The following is a 23,195-nucleotide window of genomic DNA, read 5'->3' as shown; positions in this document are numbered from 1 at the left end:
CAAGTGCTGTAAACAAATATTGTGTTCAGTATTTAGTAACACGGAAGAATCTATAGTATCCTGATTTTTAAAGGAGGGAACAAACACTGAGACGATACTGTAGAATGTAAAATATTTGACAACGTGTATGTTTTAGGGTTATGAAAAATAGACAACTTGCAAAATTGCCTGATGATTGCAAAAAAAGGAGAAAAACGCAAAACAATTTCTAGTTTTTTAAAATTTTTATCAATATTTTTTAGCGGGCCAAGTTAACTGTATTGTGCTGAAGAAACCACATAACTAATTAAATGTACATTAATACAACAGAACACTGGTGACTGAAATTTACTGGAAACTTGTCGACGAGGGTATAATAAAGCAACACAGTGTATGTCAAGGTGACAAATATGCCTATTGTTCACTATATAAATGTTTGAATGAAGTAACAAAGCTATAAACAAGCCCTTACCAACTCTGGAGAATCAGCCTCATCCAAAAGATTATTTTCCTTCATTACGCGCTGCATAGTCTCTGTAAATCTCGGGTCCATCACTAAAACACTTTGTCCTCCAAGTGTAGAATATTTACAGCCACTCTTCCTCGAGTCAGTCGTCATACAAGCATCATAATTATACATGTGCGGCAGAGTTCCAGTAACTCCTGTGTCTGCGTAACCGGGTGGATAGTACGGAATAACTGGGAGATTGGAGTGATGGAAGACGCGCGATTGTCTCCACCTGTAGATCTTTACTGATATTATAACTACTAAAGTTGTGATGAAAAGGAAAGAAACAGCAGCTAATGCTAAAATTAAATAAAAGGTGAGGTCATCGTTATATTGTTTGGTGTGCGTAAAGTCGGTGAATTCTGAGAGCACTTCAGGGAAAGTGTCCGCTACAGCTACATTGATGTTCACTACAGCTGAGCGAGATGGCTGTCCGTTATCCTCCACAATTACAGTGAGTTTTTGTTTGACAGCATCTTTATCAGTGACCTGGCGCACAGTTCGTATCTCTCCATTCTGCGCTCCCACTTCAAACAGCGCCCTGTCTGTGGCTTTCTGGAGTTTGTAGGAGAGCCAGGCATTCTGTCCAGAGTCCACATCAACAGCCACCACTTTAGTGACCAGATAGCCGACATCTGCTGAACGAGGCACAATCTCAGCCACCACAGAGCCACCAGTCGGTACTGGATAGAGAACCTGAGGCACGTTGTCATTCTGATCTTGGATTGTAATTTTTACTGTCACGTTACTACTGAGTGGAGGGGAGCCTCCGTCCTGCGCTCTGACGCGGAAATGGAAGTCCTTTAACTGCTCGTAGTCGAAAGAGCGCACTGCATTAATGACTCCACTATCGGCACTGACTGACACATATGATGACACAGGAACTCCATTGACAGTGCTCTCTTCTAAAATATAAGAAACTCGAGCATTCTGCTTGGAGTCTGCATCACTGGCCTTCACTGTGAATATAGAGAGACCTGGTGTGTTGTTCTCCACAACATAGGCCTCGTAATTCTTTCTCTCAAACACAGGCGCGTTGTCATTTACATCTGATATGTGTAAACGGAGAGAAGTGCTGCTGGAAAGTGAGGGAACTCCCTCATCAGAGCAAGTCACGGTGATATTATACTCAGCTTCTCTCTCTCTATCCAATTCCTGATCTGTGCGCAGTGCAAAAACTGTGTTAGATGGAGATGTGATAGTAAATGGAATATTATCACTGATTTCACACTGAACTTTGCCATTTGCTTCCGAGTCTGGGTCATTTACGTTAATCATTGCAACTATATTTCCTGTTAGCGAGTTTTCTGTTATGGAGCTAGCCATGGATAGAATAGAAAGAGTTGGTTTATTGTCGTTTATGTCCAAGACATCAACAATTATCTTGCATGAGTCCGAGAGACCGCCTTGGTCCCTGGCTTGAATGTCAAGTTGATAATTGCTTTTAGTTTCATAGTCGATGTGTCCTTTTAGTGTTATTTCGCCATCATCTTCATTTAGGTTAAACACATCTTTCACACTCTTATCTGTGTTTGAAATGTAATAAGTCACCTGTCCGTTTGTTCCTTCATCAGCATCAGATGCGCTCACGGTTGTCAATTTAGTACCTTTTGGTGAGTTTTCGATTATTGAGGCTTTATATATTTTTTGTGTAAAGACAGGAGCGTTATCATTTACATCTAGAACAGTCACGTGTATCTGTACAGTACCAGACAGAACCGGTTCACCTCCATCCATCGCTGTTAATAACAATGTAAGCCTTTCCTTCTTTTCTTTATCGAGTGGTTTTTGTAAAACCATTTCTACATTTTTACCTCCGTCTCCATGAGTTTCCAGTTCTAAAGCAAAATGATCTGTCGGTTTAAGTGAGTAGCTCTGAAGGCCGTTAGTACCGACGTCAGCATCCATTGCTCTCTCTAACATGAATCTCGCTCCCGGTACAGCCGCCTCGCTTATTTCAATCCTGATTTCCTCCGTCTGGAACAATGGCGCATTATCATTAGTGTCCGTGATTTCGATAGTTATTGTATACAATTCCATCGGGTTTTCAAGAATCATTTGAATATGTAGAGCGCACGGAGTCTTTGTTGCGCAAAGCGTCTCTCGATCTATTTTTTCTTTTATAAGGAGCATTCCTCTTTCTTTATTCAGCGCGATGTATTCCGTGCTATCCACTGTATGAATTCGTGCTTTCCCAGAATTTAACCTTTTTACATCCAGACCCAAATCCTGAGCAATATTTCCAATTACTGAACCTTTTGGCATTTCCTCCGTCATGGAGTAGCTGACTTGCCCGAGCACGGAGCGAGAAGAAAGGAGGATGAAAAACAATACTGTGTGCCACATCACTGCCATTTTCTCCGCGACGCCTGAGATCCTCAGAAAGAACAATGCGATCCAGTATTAATATCCTCGCAACGAGTGTAAATCCACCGTAAGCCCGTTTACAAATATGTAAAAGACTCTTTCAACACTGCGCACGTAAATCCTATGCGAAATAAAATCCTTTCTTTCTCTCGTCTAGGAGTTGCTGTGGGTGGGTGGATGTGGGGCACAAAAGTGCAAAATCGAAGCATCCTTGATACACAGCGGCCCTTTGAGTCAAAATCAAGTATTGCTGGTTGATTTTAATCGAAGGTTTAAGAAATTAAATTGGTAATTGCAATTATATTTATATACGCGTATTAAACATCACTATTTTATCGGAATCATAATTAACGCTGCATTAGATCGAAACGGAAAACATCTTCCTACTTTTTTCCTTCAATTTGTTTTAACCTCCTCCCTACTTTGATCAAACTCACTCTTGCCAGTAACTGCAATAAATTAACAAATAATTAAAATAACATGATTCAAAATGTACATTTCTGGTTAATGTCTGTCAGAGAAAAAAATACCATTAAAGTGGCTATTCCAATAACAAAATACACGAATTACCTAAGAGATAAAAAAAAAACACAATAAAACTAAACAAAAAACAGATCATGAAATACAGCCAATATCCTAACGTATGCCTCCCTATAGTATGACTGATAAACGCCATGTGAAATCCTCTGGCCAAAACAAGTCGCTTTGAAAATGACTACACTACAGTACACAAGAAAATGTAGTTGGACATTTAGCAACCATGTAATTTAAATCATACACCGGATTAAACAAACAAACAGCGATAAAACAGTTATCACACATGGCGTTTCTATTTAAAACATGTCCAGACGTATGTAGTTTCTATTCACTATTCATTGTAGATAATTAATAGTTTCGGGATGAGGATGTACAATAACAAACGCTTACCATTTCAGGAGAATCAGGATCATCTAGAAGATTATTTTCCTTCATAACGCGCTGTATCGTTTCTGTAAAACTCGGGTCCATCACTAAAACACTTTGTCCTCCAAGTGTAGAATATTTACAGCCACTCTTCTTCGAGTCAGTCGTCATACAAGCATCATAATTATACATGTGCGGTAGAGTTCCAGTAACTCCTGTGTCTGCGTAACCGGGAGGATAGTATGGAATAACTGGGAGATTGGAGTGATACAAGACGCGCGATTGTCTCCACCTGTAGATCTTTACTGATATTATAACTACTACAGTTGTGATGAAAAGGAAAGAAACAGCAGCTAATGCTAAAACTAAATAAAAGGTGAGGTCATCGTTATATTGTTTGGCGTGCGTAAAGTCGGTGAATTCTGAGAGCACTTCAGGGAAAGTGTCCGCTACAGCTACAATGATGTTCACTACAGCTGAGCGAGATGGTTGTCCGTTATCCTCCACAACTACAGTAAGCTTTTGTTTGACAGGATCTTTATCAGTGACCTGGCGCACAGTTCGTATCTCTCCATTCTGCACTCCCACTTCAAACAGCGCCCTATCTGTGGCTTTCTGGAGTTTGTAGGAGAGCCAGGCATTCTGTCCAGAGTCCACATCAACAGCCACCACTTTAGTGACCAGATAGCCGACATCTGCTGAACGAGGCACAATCTCAGCCACCACAGAGCCACCAGTCTGTACTGGGTAGAGAACCTGAGGCGCGTTGTCATTCTGATCTCGGATTGTAATTTTTACTGTCACGTTACTACTGAGTGGAGGGGAGCCTCCGTCCTGCGCTCTGACTCGGAAATGGAAGTCCTTTAACTGCTCGTAGTCGATAGAGCGCACTGCATTAATGACTCCACTATCAGCACTGACTGACACATATGATGATACCGGAACTCCATTGACAGTGCTCTCTTCTAAAATATAAGAAACTCGAGCATTCTGGTTGGAGTCTGCGTCACTCGCCTTCACTGTGAATATAGAGAGACCTGGTGTGTTGTTCTCCACCACATATGCCTCGTAATTCTTTCTCTCAAACACAGGCGCGTTGTCATTTACATCTGATATGTGTAAACGGAGAGAAGTGGTGCTGGAAAGTGAGGGAACTCCCTCATCAGAGCAAGTCACGGTGATGTTATACTCTGCTTCTCTCTCTCTATCCAGCTCCTGATCTGTCAGCAGGCTAAAGAAATTCCTGGACGGAGATGTTGAAGTAAATGGGATATTTTCACTTACAGTGCAGTGAACTTGTCCATTTGCTCCTGAATCCGGATCATTTACTTTGATCATTGCTATCACTGTGCCAAAAGGAGACTCTTCAGATATAGAACTAGACATAGAGAGAATAGTGATAGCTGGTTTATTATCATTTATATCCAACACATCAATCATTATTTTACAGGAATCAGAGAGTCCTCCTTGATCCTTTGCTTGAATATCAAGTTGAAAATGACTTGTTTTTTCATAGTCAATCTGCCCGTTTAACGTTATTTCGCCATTATTTTGATTTATAGTAAACACATCTTTCACACTCTTATCTGTGTTTGAAATGTAGTAAGTCACGTGTCCATTTGTTCCTTCATCAGCATCAGATGCGCTCACGGTTGTCAATTTAGTGCCTTTCGATGAGTTTTCGATTATTGAGGCTTTATATTCTTTTTGTGTAAAGACAGGACCGTTATCATTAACATCTAGAACAGTAACATGTATCTGTACAGTACCAGACAGAACCGGTTCACCTCCATCCATCGCTGTTAATAACAATGTAAGCCTTTCCTTCTTTTCTCTATCGAGTGGTTTTTGTAAAACCATTTCTACATTTTTACCTCCGTCTGCATGATTTTGCAATTCTAAAACAAAATGATTTGTTGGTTTAAGTGAGTAGCTCTGAAGGCCGTTAGTACCCACGTCAGCATCCATTGCTCTCTCTAACATGAATCTCGCTCCCGGTACAGCCGCCTCGCTTATTTCAATCCTGATTTCCTCTGTCTGGAAAAACGGAGCGTTGTCGTTTATGTCCGTGATTTCTACGGTAATTGTGTACATTTCCATCGGGTTCTCAAGTATCATTTGGAGATGTAAGGCGCATAGGCTTGCTTTAGCGCACAAAGACTCTCGATCTATTTTTTCTTTTATAAGAAGCATACCTCTTTCTTTATTCAACTCGATGTATTCGGCGCTATCCCCGGAAAATACACGCGCCTTTCCAGACTTCAGTCTTTTTAAATCTAATCCCAAATCCTGAGCAATATTTCCAACGATCGAACCTTTCGCCATTTCCTCCGGTATGGAGTAGCTGACCTGCCCGAGCACGGAGCGAGAAGAAAGGAGGATGAACAACAATACCGTGTGCCACATCACCGCAGCGTCTGTATAGAAAACCTCAAAAAACGAATTCGGTGTTATTATCCTTATAAACAGCAGTCATCGAGTGTAAATCATAAATTAACTGCTCTTAAAATTTTGCGCGCATATAATCCACCAAGACTGCAACGATGCAGAAAATGTGCGGCGAATCCTTTTCTTTCTTTGATTATTCGGGATGCTGTGGGCGAGTCTGGGGCGGATATAGACGGATTTAGAGCACCGTAAGTAAACAGCGGCCCTCTGAGTGAAAAAATGGTAACTACACAATTACCACCATACACCGATGGACGTCAGGACAACAGTTTATTAAAAGTATACTTTGTCTGTAAACAACGCTTTTTAATCTTCACGTCATATCTACGGATCTCTGTAGAAGCATATGGAAAAGAAAATGAGTTGAAACGCACTGTATAGTGAATTTTGCGATAAGGAGAAAAGAAGAGAATAAAATCGGTTGAGTCTTGACTGGTTTCTTGGGTTACAGCTGAAAATGTATTTCTATCTGACAGTTTATCTAGAAACATAGATTTTTGTTCATTTGATGGTGTTTCCTAGTGAAAAATCCATTACACTATGACATTAATATTAAGACTAACTGAGTCTCAGTCAGAAATCTAAAACGCTGCATTTCATTTCAAGCTTAAGCATTCTCATCCCTGTTGAAATGCTCCACTTTAATTGTATCAGCCTAATTAAGGTGTATTGTTACAATTTAAAAAGTCCAGGCTTGTGATATATTCTTATTTAATGCAAAAGGCTGAAACTTTTAAAGGCTTTGCTGTGAGCAACCAATCTCATAGTCAGTGGAAATCAGGCAAACAACTATTGCAAGATGTAAAATATGAATTATTTGCCTCTTTTAGAGCTGGAGAAGGGAATGAAAAGATGTGGGGGATGAAAGGAGATGAAAAGTGTTTTTGGAATATGAACCAAATAGACCAGCATTTGGACCAAGGAGAAACTGAGATACACAAATCCGACCTAAATACATTGACAAAAAAATTGTTTATACTTTAATGCTTCTTGATCATTCATAATAATCATGATAACATTTCTAAACATCTCTAACATTTTTTATGGTTTGATCCTATTGAAGTTAAGTCAGTCAAACTTTTCCACTTTTCCAATAAAGATACGTCCAAATGTAATCCAACACAGAATTTAACAATAATTTCATTAATTTTATTTAAATAATTAATTTCAATAACCACACCAACTACATGACAACTGAGTTTAGAATTTAATACACAAAGGAATCCATATTGTAGCTATTTTAAAAGGAGAACACAGGGCACATGAATAGTGTCCAATTATTATGCAAAATTATTGGTTATTTTTTGGTTTATTATAAATGGCCGACAGACAAAATTGACTGCTGTTTGAAAAGAAAAACAGATACTATATTTTGATATTTAGGTTAGTATTTTGTAAAGATTCAATCTAATCCATATAGTGCTGAAGAAACTGACTTTCCCACTAATTAAATGAACATTTATAAAATGCTGCAGATTGTCGTTTAGTAGAAATTCGACCACGAGAGACGAAACAACATAATGTAAAGATAATGTATATCAAGGTGACAGATGTGCCTATCTTTGGGCATTTAAGATGAGATATGATATCAAAGCTATAAACAATCCCTTACCAACTCTGGAGAATCAGGATCTTCGAGAAGAATATTTTCTTTCATCGCGCGCTGCATTGTCTCTGTAAAACTCGGGTCCATCACTAAAACACTTTGTCCTCCAAGTGTAGAATATTTACAGCCGGTCTTCCTCGAGTCAGTCGTCATACAAGCATCATAATTATACCTGTGCGGCAGAGTTCCAGTAACTCCTGTGTCTGCGTAACCGGGTGGATAGTACGGAATAACTGGGAGATTGGAGTGATGGAAGACGCGCAATTGTCTCCACCTGTAGATCTTTACTGATATTATAACTACTACAGTTGTGATGAAAAGGAAAGAAACAGCAGCTAATGCTAAAACTAAATAAAAGGTGAGGTCATCGTTATATTGTTTGGCGTGCGTAAAGTCGGTGAATTCTGAGAGCACTTCAGGGAAAGTGTCCGCTACAGCTACATTGATGTTCACTACAGCTGAGCGAGATGGCTGTCCGTTATCCTCCACAACTACAGTGAGCTTTTGTTTGACAGCATCTTTATCAGTGACCTGGCGTACAGTTCTTATCTCTCCATTCTGCGCTCCCACTTCAAACAACGCCCTGTCTGTGACTTTCTGGAGTTTGTAGGAGAGCCAGGCATTCTGTCCAGAGTCCACATCAACAGCCACCACTTTAGTGACCAGATAGCCGACATCTGCTGAACGAGGCACAATCTCAGCCACCACAGAGCCACCAGTCTGTACTGGGTAGAGAACCTGAGGAGCGTTGTCATTCTGATCTTGGATTGTAATTTTTACTGTCACGTTACTACTGAGTGGAGGGGAGCCTCCGTCCTGCGCTCTGACGCGGAAATGGAAGTCCTTTAACTGCTCGTAGTCGAAAGCGCGCACTGCATTAATGACTCCACTATCAGCACTGACTGACACATATGATGATACCGGAACTCCATTGACAGTGCTCTCTTCTAAAATATAAGAAACTCGAGCATTCTGATTGGAGTCTGCGTCACTCGCCTTCACTGTGAATATAGAGAGACCTGGTGTGTTGTTCTCCACCACATATGCCTCGTAATTCTTTCTCTCAAACACAGGCGCGTTGTCATTTACATCTGATATGTGTAAACGGAGAGAAGTGGTGCTGGAGAGTGAGGGAACTCCTTCATCAGAGCAAGTCACAGTGATGTTATACTCATTGGCACTCTCTCTATCCAACTGATCAACTGTGAGCAGGCTAAAGAAATTTCTGGATGTGGATGTGATAGCAAATGGAATATTTTCACTAATAATGCATTGAACTTGACCATTCGCAGCTGAATCAGGGTCATTTATTTTCATCATTGCTACAACAGTTCCAGAAGCAGATTCTTCTGATATAGAGCTGGACATAGACAGAATAGTGATAGCTGGTTTATTGTCATTTACGTCCAACACATCAATAATTATTTTACATGAGTCGGAGAGTCCTCCATTATCTTTAGCTTGAATTTCAAGCTGATAATTGTTTGCTTTTTCAAAGTCAACCTGCCCGTTTAACATAACCTCTCCAGTATGTTGAACGACTATAAACAAATCTAACAAACTATCCATTGTTTTTGATAAATAGTATGCCACCTGACCGTTAGAGCCTTTATCTGCGTCAGAGGCACTCACGGTGATTACTTTAGTTCCTTTATCTGCATTTTCTATTAGTGTTGTCCTGTATATTTTTTGTGTGAAGACAGGAGCGTTATCATTAGCATCTAGAACAATAATATGTATCTGTACAGTACCAGACAGAACCGGTTCACCTCCATCCATCGCTGTTAATAATAATGTAAGCCTTTCCTGCTTTTCTCTATCGAGTGGTTTTTGTAAAATCATTTCAACACTTCTATCACCCTCTGCATGATTTTGCAAATCTAACACAAAATGATCTGTCGGTTTAAGTGAGTAGCTCTGAAGGCCGTTAGTCCCGACGTCAGCATCCATTGCTCTCTCTAACACAAATCTCACTCCCGGTACAGCCGACTCGCTTATTTCAAAACGAATTTCCTCTGTCTGGAAAAATGGCGCATTATCATTAATGTCCGTTATTTGGACGATAACTGTATACATTTCCATCGGATTCTCAAGTATCATCTGGAGATGTAAAGCGCAAGGTGTTGTTTTAGCGCATAAAGACTCCCGATCTATTTTTTCTTTTAAATGAAGCATACCTCTTTCTTTGTTCAGCTCGATGTATTCTGTGCTATCTCCGGAAAATATTCGTGCTTTTCCAGTTTTCAGTCTTTTTAAATCTAATCCCAAATCCTGAGCAATATTTCCAATGATCGAGCCTTTCGACATTTCCTCCGGTATGGAGTAGCTGACCTGTCCAAGCACCGAGGGAGAAGAAAGGAGGATGAACAACAATACCGTGTGCCACATTGCCGCGGCGTCTGTATAGAAGACCTCAAAAAACGAATTCGGTGTTATAATCCTTATAATCAGCAGTCATCGAGTGTAAGTCATAAATTAACTGCTCTTAATATTTTGGGCGAATATAATCCACCAAGTCTGCAAAGATGCAGTAAATGTGCGGCGAATGCTTTTCTTTCTTTGATTTTTCGGGATGCTGTGGGCGAGTCTGGGGCGGGTATAGACGGATTTAGAGCACCGTAAGTAAACAGCGGCCCTCTGAGTTAAAAACTGAGAACTACACATCTTGTAGTAGGCGAAATTTGCATTTTCGTTAATAACATTAGAATTCGAATTAGTATCTGTTTTTAGCAAAGTTAAAAGTATTATTATTATTATTATTATTACCTGGACTACATGTAACGAACTCCAAATCCAGTCCTTAATCACTCTATTATTCTAACCTGATGACATGCACTTCACGTTAGTCCAGTCTCTGTATCGAAACAATAAATCATTTCTGTCGTTAACATGATGAATCAGTTACTTGTATCTTGTATCGGTGTGCAGAAACCAAAGATATATATTATTTGTTTCATTATTACCTATTTTTTAGACAGCAGTTCTGTTGACACAAAGATTAAGACACACAAAGAAAGGTATATCTGAAATAATTATGAATAATTGACGGTGTCAAGCGATATACAGAAACTCGACAGATTATTCCATTCATTGAAATCGTTTAGAATATTTACTAACCCACAAATAAATAAAAGTGTTACAAACTTTAAAAGGAAGAAATTGACCTATGGACTGCAATATCTTCACATTCATGAAATATAACACTGTCATCTTTACGTAATTAGACTCTTGGAACACCTTAGTACATTTTCAAAATCTGCAAGTAAGCAACAAAGATTACATTGGCAAATACGTGATATTTGGTTGGTATTATATATGTGTTGGACACATGAAGACGTTACTTATTATAACAAGCCCTTACCAACTCGGGAGTATCAGGGTCTTCTAGAAGATTATTTTCCTTCATAGCGCGCTGCAAAGTTTCTGTAAAATTCGGTTCCATCACTAAAACACTTTGTGCTCCAAGTGTAGAATATTTACAGCCACTCTTCCTCGAGTCAGTCGTCATACAAGCATCATAATTATACATGTGCGGTAGAGTTCCAGTAACTCCTGTGTCTGCGTAACCGGGTGGATAGTACGGAATAACTGGGAGATTGGAGTGATGGAAGACGCGCGATTGTCTCCACCTGTAGATCTTTACTGATATTATAACTACTACAGTTGTGATGAAAAGGAAAGAAACAGCAGCTAATGCTAAAACTAAATAAAAGGTGAGGTCGTCCTTATATTGTTTGGCGTGCGTAAAGTCGGTGAATTCTGAGAGCACTTCAGGGAAAGTGTCCGCTACAGCTACATTGATGTTCACTACAGCTGAGCGAGATGGCTGTCCGTTATCCTCCACAATTACAGTGAGTTTTTGTTTGACAGCATCTTTATCAGTGACCTGGCGCACAGTTCGTATCTCTCCATTCTGCGCTCCCACTTCAAACAGCACCCTGTCTGTGGCTTTCTGGAGTTTGTAGGAGAGCCAGGCATTCTGTCCAGAGTCCACATCAACAGCCACCACTTTAGTGACCAGATAGCCGACATCTGCTGAACGAGGCACAATCTCAGCCACCACAGAGCCACCAGTCTGTACTGGGTAGAGAACCTGAGGAGCGTTGTCATTCTGATCTTGGATTGTAATTTTTACTGTCACGTTACTACTGAGTGGAGGGGAGCCTCCGTCCTGCGCTCTGACGCGGAAATGGAAGTCCTTTAACTGCTCGTAGTCGAAAGAGCGCACTGCATTAATGACTCCACTATCGGAACTGACTGACACATATGATGATACAGGAACTCCATTGACAGTGCTCTCTTCTAAAATATAAGAAACTCGAGCATTCTGGTTGGAGTCTACATCACTGGCCTTCACTGTGAATATAGAGAGACCTGGTGTGTTGTTCTCCACCACATATGCCTCGTAATTCTTTCTCTCAAACACAGGCGCGTTGTCATTTACATCTGATATGTGTAAACGGAGAGAAGTGCTGCTGAAGAGTGAGGGAACTCCCTCATCAGAGCAAGTCACAGTCATGGTATACTCAGCTTCTCTCTCTCTATCCAATTCCTGATCTGTGAGTAGGGTAAAGAAATTATTTGACGGGGAAGTGATCGTAAAGGGAATATTATCGTTAACAGTACAGCGAACTTGTCCATTTGCACCTGAATCCAGGTCATTTACTTTCATCATGGCAACGACAGTATTAAGTTTTGATTCTTCGGATATGGAACCGGACTTAGAGACGATTGTGATTGCTGGATTGTTATCATTAATATCCAGAACTTCTATAATTACCTTACATGTGTCAGAGAGTCCTCCTTGGTCTCTGGCCTGAATATCTAGGTGGTAAATGTTAGATTTTTCATAATCAATCTGACCGTTTAATGTAACTTCTCCACTTTCCTTATTTACAACAAAAATGTCAGCCAAAGAAATGTCCACTGCGTCAGAAATGGAATACAACACATGGCCGTTGGAGCCTTCATCCGCGTCCGAAGCACTTACTGTTGTCAATTTGGTGCCCTTTATTGCATTTTCTATTATTGTAGCCTTATACACTTTTTGTGTAAATACAGGGGGATTGTCATTAACATCCATTACTGTTATATATATTTCCATTGTTCCCGACAGCCGAGACTCACCATCATCAAACGCCGTCAACAACAAATTAATTTGTCCTTCCTTTTCTCGATCAAGGGGTTTTTGTAAAATCATCTCTACATTCTTCTCACCGCCTGATTCTTTGTCTAAAACAAAATTATCCGTGGGTTTAAGGGAATAGCTCCGAAGTCCGTTTATTCCAACATCCGGATCAGCAGCTTTACCCAGCACGAATCTCGCACCGATCATTGCTGACTCGCTTATTTCAAACCTCATTTCATTCTTCTGGAAATTAGGGGCATTGTCGTTTATGTCCGTGATCTCCACTGTAACAGAATACAACTCCATCGGGTTTTCCAGAATTATTTGGAGGTGGAGCGCACACGGGGTTAATTTCGCGCAAAGAGACTCTCGGTCTATTTTCTCTTTAATCAGAAGCAATCCGTTGTCTCTGTTTAGTTCGACATATTCCGTGGTCTCGCCTGAAAAGATTCGCGCTTTCCCCGATTTCAGTCTTTTTAAATTCAAACCCAAATCTTGAGCGATATTTCCGATCATCGATCCTTTCGCCATTTCCTCGGGAATCGAATAAGTGATCTGCCCGCACGCGCAGTCAGAACAAAAGACGAAGAAAAGCAGGAGCGTGTGCCACATCGCCATAGCGGATATTTCCTTCTTTGTGATAAACGGCCTTACACGCAGCAATCCTATCATGTAGATCAGGTTTGACTAGCTAGAAAGCAAATATAAATTCCTTTTTATTAAAACGATTGTAATCCGACATCGTGTTAAGACTGTGCGTGAGAAAAGCCCGTCCTCTCTCTCTCTCTCTCTGAAACAGTGGGACGACGACGAGGGAGGGTTTGATGATTTTAACCCCAGTCGCAGTCCATCGCTGTTAAACAGCGGCCCTGTGAGTCAAAACTAAGAACTACAAATAAATCCCTAATGTGTCATAAACCTATAGCAAAGTTAGATCTGGTAATAAAACTCATTATCTCCTAGAACGTACCCAAGACCGATGAAATAATAATAATAATAAAAAAGTGTATTTTTACATTTTACTGTTGTTCTGCAAATTCTTGCACATTTCTCAGCTGTAAATTAAAATTAAAATTCATTAAAATTATAGAAACTAGCTGCGTGGAATTTACTTGCTTCCTCCACTATTCCCGCTTCTCCGTATCTTCGTCCTCCTCCTCCTTTTCATAATTTCAATATTTCTAAACAAGCCATTAATCACTTTTATATGTATCAGAATTTCTGTCTCTTTAAAACAGTTTTCTAAAAAAAAAATCCATGCATCAGTCTAATTCTTAATCACGTTACTGATGAACTTAAGATATTTTATGATATGATATTTGATATGATGTGGTTTAATATGATGTGATGTGAAATGATTGCTAGATATAACCATTCAGAACACAGGGTAAAGAGTAAGGATTTGGCGCTGTCCAATACAATTGGTACTGAAAGCTAAAGTATAATTGCTAATTGAAATAGCTTGAAGCTGATACTTCCACATGGACCTGCAGGATATTTTGCTTCTCCAACCTACATTGGCCCTGCTAGCTCACAAATTCAAACTATGAAATTGATTAAAATATCTATCTTACACTTAAGATAAATAAAACAGCCAAACTCACGAAGACTGGATTCAGATGAAGGTTTATTAGCAGTCAGCAAGACAGCAAATAACCCGTACTGGTAGCAGGAATGGAGATGTAGCTTGCACCAAGGTTCTGTTGGTTACAATGTTCTTTATATTCACTTCAGGCATGGCACCATATCTAACATTAACCACTCATATATGGTTCCCCTTCTTGTACATCCAATCACAATCTGCCACACGTACCCCAGTAACGTAATTTCCCATTATCTCCAAGAGACCCTAGGTTTACTCATTTAATACTGCTATAAATTGCCCTTATCTCTTGCTTCAGTCCATCATAATTTTTAACAGTTATACTGTAGGGTCTATTATTTTTTCTAGCAGTTAGTTCCTTATCTACTTTTGAGCTCTTTCTACCTCGATTGAGCAACAGACTTTTCTATTGTCTGGCATGAGTGAATATTTTAATGCTTATCTGCACAGTACAGTTGCTCCTCTTTTTTTACTTGGCCATCTCTTCTATCTTTGCTCCTTGTCTGGCCCTTGGTAAAGTCAGACTTGTGCTTGTAACTTATTCTATATTTTAAGCATTCTTCTGACTTAGACATATGGTCAAACATCAGCCCTGGGCCTTCCAAGGTGAACCCTGGACTTCCAAAGACAGTTGATACACACAAACCTGACTCTCACACTTTTCCCACTTTTCTCAAGGTGTTCATCTCTTTTGCACCTAAGTGCATTGCAAACTTCACAATGGACTTTATGTTAATAATAATAATGATAATAATAATCTACCCAATACACATACTGTGAAACTTTATTCTGTAAAAGCAAAGGGTAATGTTTCTTTTTTATTAAAGATAAATGTTAATAACCTAAATTTCCTCTGTGTGTGTGTGTGAACTTTTCACCTGTGCCTGGGTACTTCCCTCTTCAACAGTCCATCTGTAAGAACTCCCTTATTCTCATGCTGGTGTGCTTTTACGCAACCACCCTACAGTCTAGTGTCAAAAACCAGCTGTCTTTAGGTTTTAAGATTTCACTTGACTCTTCAATATTAATTATCTATATTTTATTCATTAGTTATATACTTTATATCTTATTTTATCCCAGATTTTCTACAGACCCACTTCTACAAATCCATAGCACTTTGAACTACTTGTATGACAAGACACGAATCGACGACTTCTCTGAAAAGTTACAAAGTTTAAGGTAGAGGTGAAGGGTGGGTTTAGTGTTTGTAGTTTTTCTTTAAGTTTCATTCAAATAAAATCAACAAAATCCAACTACAGGGAGACTATTAACCAGACAGCCATAAATTTGATAATGATACTCCCCACCAGCCCAGCAAAAAAGAAAAACCGTGCATTCTTATGAACAACACATTTTGTCAACTAATTTATAGCAAGAAGGCAATGAATTACTAAATAACTCTTTATCAGTTGTCAAAAGTCTCTAAGCTCTTACAACTTATTACCTTCCCTGATCATGGCATGTTCTTTCTGAAACTCTTATCCATCATTGAAACATTTTGAAAACTACATCTATGCCATTGTTTTCAGTTTCTATTTCATGAGTCAGTTGTCAGGGTTCCAGTAAGTCCTGTATGTGCATACATAGGTGGACTGTGCTGAATTAATTTGGTTTTAGTCTAATATTATTACCAAATCCAAGGGAGAGGGTGTTCAGGTGTTGTCATTTGAGTCGGCAGTGTGTGCATGAATCTGGTTGTGGCTATCCTACACAAAGTACTGAAAATCTTGCTCCACCAAACAGCACCATAAATGAACAAACATTGCACTGCACTGATCCACACCTAGAGTTTGACACATATATTGACACAATCTTTCACTAGCAACAGGGAAAATAACAAAAATAACAGATAAAAAGTTTGTGAGCAATGTCAGCAAAGTGCATTTGCATCAGTCATTTCTATTTCCGAAAAAAAAAACAGCAGGTTCATATAAATCAGCATATTGCAAGCAACACAATCTTAATAAGAAATGAAAAAAAAAACAGTTGCTAGCTCTCTAAGTAGATGAAAGTTTTATTATCTTAAAAAGCAATAACAAATGAAGATGGTACTGCACTTGTGATCCAGTTAAATCTTATTGCCTTCCAAAATATTCAGACAAAAGAACATTATAGGCACGTGTAAGTGTAAGTGCATTCAAAGAGGAGAGTTTCCCAAAAGCATCATCACTCATGATTAAAATTAATACTATATACAAACTGGGAAAATTTCATTGTAAGGAATTGAGATGACAAGCCCTTACCAACTCTGGAGAATCAGGGTTTTCTAGGAGATTATTTTCCTTCATAGCGCGCTGCATAGTCTCTGTAAAACTTGGGTCCATCACTAAAACACTTTGTGCTCCAAGTGTAGAATATTTACAGCCACTCTTCCTCGAGTCAGTCGTCATACAAGCATCATAATTATACATGTGCGGCAGAGTTCCAGTAACTCCTGTGTCTGCGAAACCGGGTGGATAGTACGGAATAACTGGGAGATTGGAGTGATGGAAGATGCGCGATTGTCTCCACCTGTAGATCTTTACTGATATTATAACTACTACAGTTGTGATGAAAAGGAAAGAAACAGCAGCTAATGCTAAAACTAAATAAAAGGTGAGGTCATCGTTATATTGTTTGGCGTGCGTAAAGTCGGTGAATTCTGAGAACACTTCAGGGAAAGTGTCCGCTACAGCTACATTGATGTTCACTACAGCTGAGCGAGATGGCTGTCCGTTATCCTCCACAACTACAGTAAGCTTTTGTTTGACAGGATCTTTATCAGTGACCTGGCGCACAGTGCGTATCTCTCCATTCTGCGCTCCCACTTCAAACAGCGCCCTGTCTGTGGCTTTCTGGAGTTTGTAGGAGAGCCAGGCATTCTGTCCAGAGTCCACATCAACAGCCACCACTTTAGTGACCAGATAGCCGACATCTGCTAAACGAGGCACAATCTCAGCCACCACAGAGCCACCAGTCTGTACTGGGTAGAGAACCTGAGGAGCGTTGTCATTCTGATCTTGGATTGTAATTTTTACTGTCACGTTACTACTGAGTGGAGGGGAGCCTCCGTCCTGCGCTCTGACGCGGAAATGGAAGTCCTTTAACTGCTCATAGTCGAAAGAGCGCACTGCATTAATGACTCCACTATCAGCACTGACTGACACATATGATGATACAGGAACTCCATTGACAGTGCTCTCTTCTAAAATATAAGAAACTCGAGCATTCTGCTTGGAGTCTGCGTCACTCGCCTTCACTGTGTATATAGAGAGACCTGGTGTGTTGTTCTCCACCACATAGGCCTCGTAATTCTTTCTCTCAAACACAGGCGTGTTGTCATTCACATCTGATATGTGTAAACGGAGAGAAGTGCTGCTGGAGAGTGAGGGAACTCCCTCATCAGAGCAGGTTACAGTGATGTTATACTCATTGGCATTCTCTCTATCTAATTCATCCTCTGTGCACAGGCTAAAGAAGTTAGATTGTGATATTATTGCAAAGGGAATATTGTCACTGATATCGCAGTGAACTTGTCCATTAACATCTGAATCTGGATCATTTACCTTCAACATGGCAACAACCGTTTTCAGTTTGGATTTTTCAGATATTGAACTGGACATAGAGATAATATCAATAATTGGCTTATTATCGTTTATGTCCAAAACATCAATAATTACTTTACAAGTGTCAGATAGACCTCCTTGGTCTCTGGCCTGAATGTCAAGCTGATAGTGGTTAGAATTTTCGTAATCGATGTCACCATGTAAAATCACTTCTCCACTCTGTTGATCTACCAGAAAAATATCAGCCACATTTCTGTCCACTGCGTCAGAAATGTAATAAGACACAAGACTATTGGAGCCTTCATCTGCGTCAGAAGCACTTACTGTTGTTATTTTGGATCCCTTTGTGCTATTTTCCGGTATTGTAGCTTTATACACCTTTTGGGAACATACAGGGGGATTATCATTAGCATCTACAACTGTTATATATATTTCCATTGTTCCCGACAGCCGAGACTCACCACCATCAAACGCCGTCAACAACAAATTAATTTGTCCTTCCTTTTCTCTATCAAGAGGTCTTTGTAAAATCATCTCTACATTCTTTTCACCGCCTGATTCTTTATCCAAAACAAAATGATCCGTTGGTTTAAGGGAATAGCTCCGAAGTCCGTTTATTCCAACATCCGGATCAGCAGCTTTACCCAGCACGAATCTCGCACCGATCATTGCTGACTCGCTTATTTCAAACCTCATTTCATTCTTCTGAAAATTAGGAGCATTGTCGTTTATATCCGTGATCTCCACTGTAACAGAATACAACTCCATCGGGTTTTCCAGAATCATTTGGAGATGGAGCGCACACGGGGTTAATTTCGCGCAAAGAGACTCCCGGTCTATTTTCTCTTTAATCAGAAGCCGTCCATTTTCTCTGTTTAGTTCGACATATTCCGTGCTTCCACCTGTATAAATACGCGCTTTCCCCGATTTCAGTCTTTTAAAATTCAAACCCAAATCCTGAGCGATGTTTCCGATCATCGACCCTTTCGCCATTTCCTCGGGAATAGAATAAGTGATCTGCCCGCACGCGCAGTCAGAACAAAAGACGAAGAAAAGCAGGAGCGAGTGCCACAACGCCATAGCGGATATTTCCTTGTCTGATCTCAAGATCCTTTGATGTGGTATTCACGTTATGATAGTTAGCTTGTAATCTCTTGACACGAAAACTACAATTTATTAATTAATTAATTTATTTATTTTTTACAGTAGATCCCAACTCGTTTGCTACCATCGTCTAAACACTGTTCGAGTGAAAAGCTTGTCCTCCCTATCTCTGTGACGCACCGAGACGTTGTAGGAGGGTTAGGGTGTAGCCTAAGCACTTTGCTGTTAAACAGCGGCCCTTTGAGTCAAAATTTAGAACTACTAATAAATTTCAAAGAGCTTATTCTCATAACATATCTGATATTTCATTACAGTATTAGTCATTCCAACCAAACGTGAATATGGATGATCGGATTAGAGCGTTTTTGCTCAATTCAGTGTTGATAGACAGATAGATAAATAGATGTAAAAAAATAAACAGCCAAAAGAAGCATACATATTCACATAATTGTCATAAGCTCACAAAACAGACTATAGTTCATGAGCAGGACAGAGATCTCCAATACTGACTCACCTCTGAACAGATATGGCGCAGTCACGTGGTTTGGAAACGTTTAGCAAATTGCGCAATATTTAATTGATCATAGAAAAGTAAAAAATAAAAGATTTCGTGAATAAATAATGAAGAAATTAATATATATGACTTAATATAGATGGTCAAAATGAAAGTGAAGCTGGAATTCTCCACCAATATACAAAGTGATGCATAAAAAGTGACGCATCTTACCGATTCTGGAGATTCTGGATCATCTAAACAGTTCTTTGGATGCATTGCTCGCTGCACAGTCTCGGTGAAAGTCGGATCCACCAATAAAACATTTTGAGCTCTTAGTGTGGAAAACTTTGAGTCACACTTTCTCGAGTCAGTCGTCATATAAGCATCATAATTATACAAGTGCGGCAGAGTTCCAGTAACTCCTGTGTCTGCGTAACCGGGTGGATAGTACGGAATTACTGGAAGATTGGAGTGATGGAAGACGCGCGATTGTCTCCACCTGTAGATCTTTACTGATATTATAACTACTACAGTTGTGATGAAAAGGAAAGAAACAGCAGCTAATGCTAAAACTAAATAAAAGGTGAGGTCATCGTTATATTGTTTGGCGTGCGTAAAGTCGGTGAATTCTGAGAGCACTTCAGGGAAAGTGTCCGCTACAGCTACATTGATGTTCACTACAGCTGAGCGAGATGGCTGTCCGTTATCCTCCACAACTACAGTGAGCTTTTGTTTGACAGTATCTTTATCAGTGACCTGGCGCACAGTTCGTATCTCTCCATTCTGCGCTCCCACTTCAAACAGCGCCCTGTCTGTGGCTTTCTGGAGTTTGTAGGAGAGCCAGGCATTCTGTCCAGAGTCCACATCAACAGCCACCACTTTAGTGACCAGATAGCCGACATCTGCTGAACGAGGCACAATCTCAGCCACCACAGAGCCACCAGTCTGTACTGGGTAGAGGACCTGAGGAGCGTTATCATTCTGATCTTCAACGATGATCGTCACTGTGACTTCAGAACTTAAAGGAGGCGACCCTCCGTCACGGGCTGTCACATTAAAGCTGAAAGTTTTCATTTGCTCGTAATCAAAGGCCTTGATTGCGTGTATAACCCCGCTCTCTGAATTCACTGAGACTAAAGAACTCACTGGGTTGCCCTGTATATTATGAGCCTCCAAAAAATACGACAGTCGCGCATTTGGTCCCCAGTCAGCATCGCTCGCTTTTACAGTCAGCACAGCCACACCCGGAGAGTTGTTTTCAGTAACTAATGTTTTATACTCGTCAGAACTGAATACGGGTGGATTATCATTCACATCGGACATCTTAACATTTATAGTTTTGTTACTGTGTTGTGCAGGACTTCCTTGATCGGATACCAGAATGGTTATGTTGTATTCAGCAATATTTTCTCGATCAAGAGTTTCATCTGTAATTAATGCATAGTAATCAGAAAGCGACGATTCTATTTTAAACGGCTGGTTTTCATATATTTTACACTGCACGAGCCCATTTTTACCGGAATCTAAGTCTTCTACATTAATTACAGCCACGGTTGTTCCGATTGGAGAATTTTCTGCAATGATGTTTGAAAATGACATAAGCTGTATAAAGGGAGAATTATCGTTTTCATCAAAAACTTCTACAATAACCTTGCACGTATCTGCCAGGCCCCATTTGTCTCTTGCCTTAACATTTAATTGATAGCTCGTTTCACTCTCGTAATCTAACCCGTTTAATGTTGTAATTTCTCCTGTTTCCGGATTTATTTTAAACAGTTCTCTTGCATCTTTACTAGCTTGAACAATTGTATATGATATATGTCCATTTATTCCTTCATCAGCATCGGTAGCGCTTACTATAGTTAAGAGTGTGCCGACCGGGCTATTTTCACTAACATCAACTTTGTACACAGATTGTTTGCACACCGGAGCATTATCATTTGTATCTAATACAGTAATCTGAATTCGCGCTGTGCCTGATTTTTTGGGTGATCCTCCGTCATATGCAGTCAAAACTAATTTTAGCTCATCGCGTTCTTCTCGGTCCAGTTCACGTTGTAAAATCATTTCTATATATTTTCTTCCATCATCCTGACTATTTATTTCCAGTTTAAAATTATCAGTGGAAGAAAGGGCATAATTCTGGATGGCATTTATTCCTACATCCATGTCTACTGCGCTGTCTAAAGGAAAGCGAGTCCCAGATGCTGCATTTTCGCTTATTTCCAAACTGACGACATCTTTAAGGAATAGTGGTGCATTGTCATTTATGTCTAGTACCTCAACTGTCACACGGTGCAGTTCTATGGGGTTTTCCATGATCAGATCAAAGCTGAAACTGCAAGGCGTTGTTTGCTTGCAGAGCTCCTCTCGGTCTATCCTCTCTTTCACTACGAGGGTGCCTTTGTCTCTGCTCAGATCGACATATTGCCGGCCGCCCTTTGTTACAACCCGAGCTTTTCCAGAAATAAGTCTACTTATCTCTATTCCCAAATCTTTGGCGATGTTGCCTACAAATGATCCCTCTGGCATTTCCTCTGGGATCGAATATCGCGCTTGACAAAAGACGAAGTCCATCCCGTAAACACAGAAAATAAAAAACACAGTGTGCCATTTTAGCTGTGTTGTAGTCATCCGACGGCAACAAGCGGCATACGATATAAAATAAGCCATCACGATTGCAGCTTTACAGCTTCAGGATTGTAAAACTGAAACGTGCAATAAATAAATAAAATTAAAAACAATCTGGAACAGATACGGTGTGCTGTATTCGGAGTAGATTCACCAGAAATACTGGTACCTCATCGATTATATAAAAAAACACCCTAACAGCGGATTTCAGTTCGCTCCTGTAGAACGTGGATTGCTGTCTAATAGCGGCACTTAGTGTATGAATTCTGAAAATGCACGCACATGCATGAGGGATATATTCCTACATTCAAAATGGTCACCCAAACAATACAAAAGCCTGTAATACTAAAAAATAATCTCTTAATAAGTGAAAATATACAATATTTTATTTTGTAAACACAATTTCAATATGCAGAAAGAAAATCGTCATTCAACAATACTGACATTATTATTGTCTCCACGGAAAGGAATGAGACTGGAGTTATTTCAGCACTACAGAGATGAACAGCTCCAATGGGAAAAAAAAGTAGAACTGAGTTCCGCGGAGAACAAAACTGGAAATTCCTTTAATATGTTGTTTGTAGCCAATTGTGCGAATTACTTATGGATCATATAAACCTTAATATAATATTAAATATAAACATAATTTGAAAGCATTTGTTTAGTCTATTATGCCCGTTCGCCATGTGGATGCATCTGCTGCTCACAAAATAATAATTTAAAAAAATTAATAAAATATTTTTGAGAAACTGCACAAAAGCACAAAAGAAACTGGAAGGCTTGCTCAGAACATCGGGGTTCTGTGGATATTTTTGTATAAGAAGGTGAATTTGTCCTAGATTCTTTCTGAACCTTATCTCCTAAATTTAAACCAACT

The 23,195-nt window shown here is 39.7% G+C and overlaps 4 protein-coding genes across 41 annotated transcripts in view; all 4 read right to left on the bottom strand.

Annotated features, from left to right (window-relative positions):
• The window catches only part of LOC128620528 (protocadherin gamma-C5-like), a 197,290-nt gene that overhangs the window by 64,075 nt on the left and 110,020 nt on the right, over positions 1 to 23,195 (bottom strand). For 2 of the 38 annotated variants that reach the window (XM_053645614.1, XM_053645636.1), the window contains exon 1: positions 19,919 to 22,360. The exons of 35 other annotated variants lie outside the window; for them this stretch is intronic. In XM_053645614.1, the coding sequence (XP_053501589.1) occupies positions 19,919 to 22,360 (2,442 nt within the window). Of the gene's footprint in view, positions 1 to 3,781; positions 6,214 to 19,918; positions 22,361 to 23,195 lie in introns of those variants that run through there. One more of the 38 variants, XM_053645639.1, reaches the window with a different exon arrangement.
• Positions 434 to 3,759, bottom strand: LOC128620543 (protocadherin gamma-A8-like). The gene has a single exon (XM_053645680.1). It carries the CDS (start codon positions 2,840 to 2,842, stop codon positions 434 to 436), a length of 2,409 nt encoding a protein of 802 aa, XP_053501655.1. The 5' UTR covers positions 2,843 to 3,759.
• Positions 7,787 to 11,163, bottom strand: LOC128620546 (protocadherin gamma-A11-like). The gene has a single exon (XM_053645681.1). It carries the CDS (start codon positions 10,197 to 10,199, stop codon positions 7,800 to 7,802), a length of 2,400 nt encoding a protein of 799 aa, XP_053501656.1. The 5' UTR covers positions 10,200 to 11,163; the 3' UTR covers positions 7,787 to 7,799.
• Positions 15,944 to 19,909, bottom strand: LOC128620541 (protocadherin gamma-A12-like). The gene has a single exon (XM_053645678.1). It carries the CDS (start codon positions 19,165 to 19,167, stop codon positions 16,753 to 16,755), a length of 2,415 nt encoding a protein of 804 aa, XP_053501653.1. The 5' UTR covers positions 19,168 to 19,909; the 3' UTR covers positions 15,944 to 16,752.

The sequence above is a fragment of the Ictalurus furcatus genome, chromosome 16 (assembly GCF_023375685.1).
Source record: "Ictalurus furcatus strain D&B chromosome 16, Billie_1.0, whole genome shotgun sequence".
Lineage (NCBI taxonomy): Eukaryota > Metazoa > Chordata > Actinopteri > Siluriformes > Ictaluridae > Ictalurus > Ictalurus furcatus.
The sequence above is the reverse complement of the archived record's forward strand: the minus strand, read 5'-3'. Positions and strand labels throughout refer to the sequence as shown.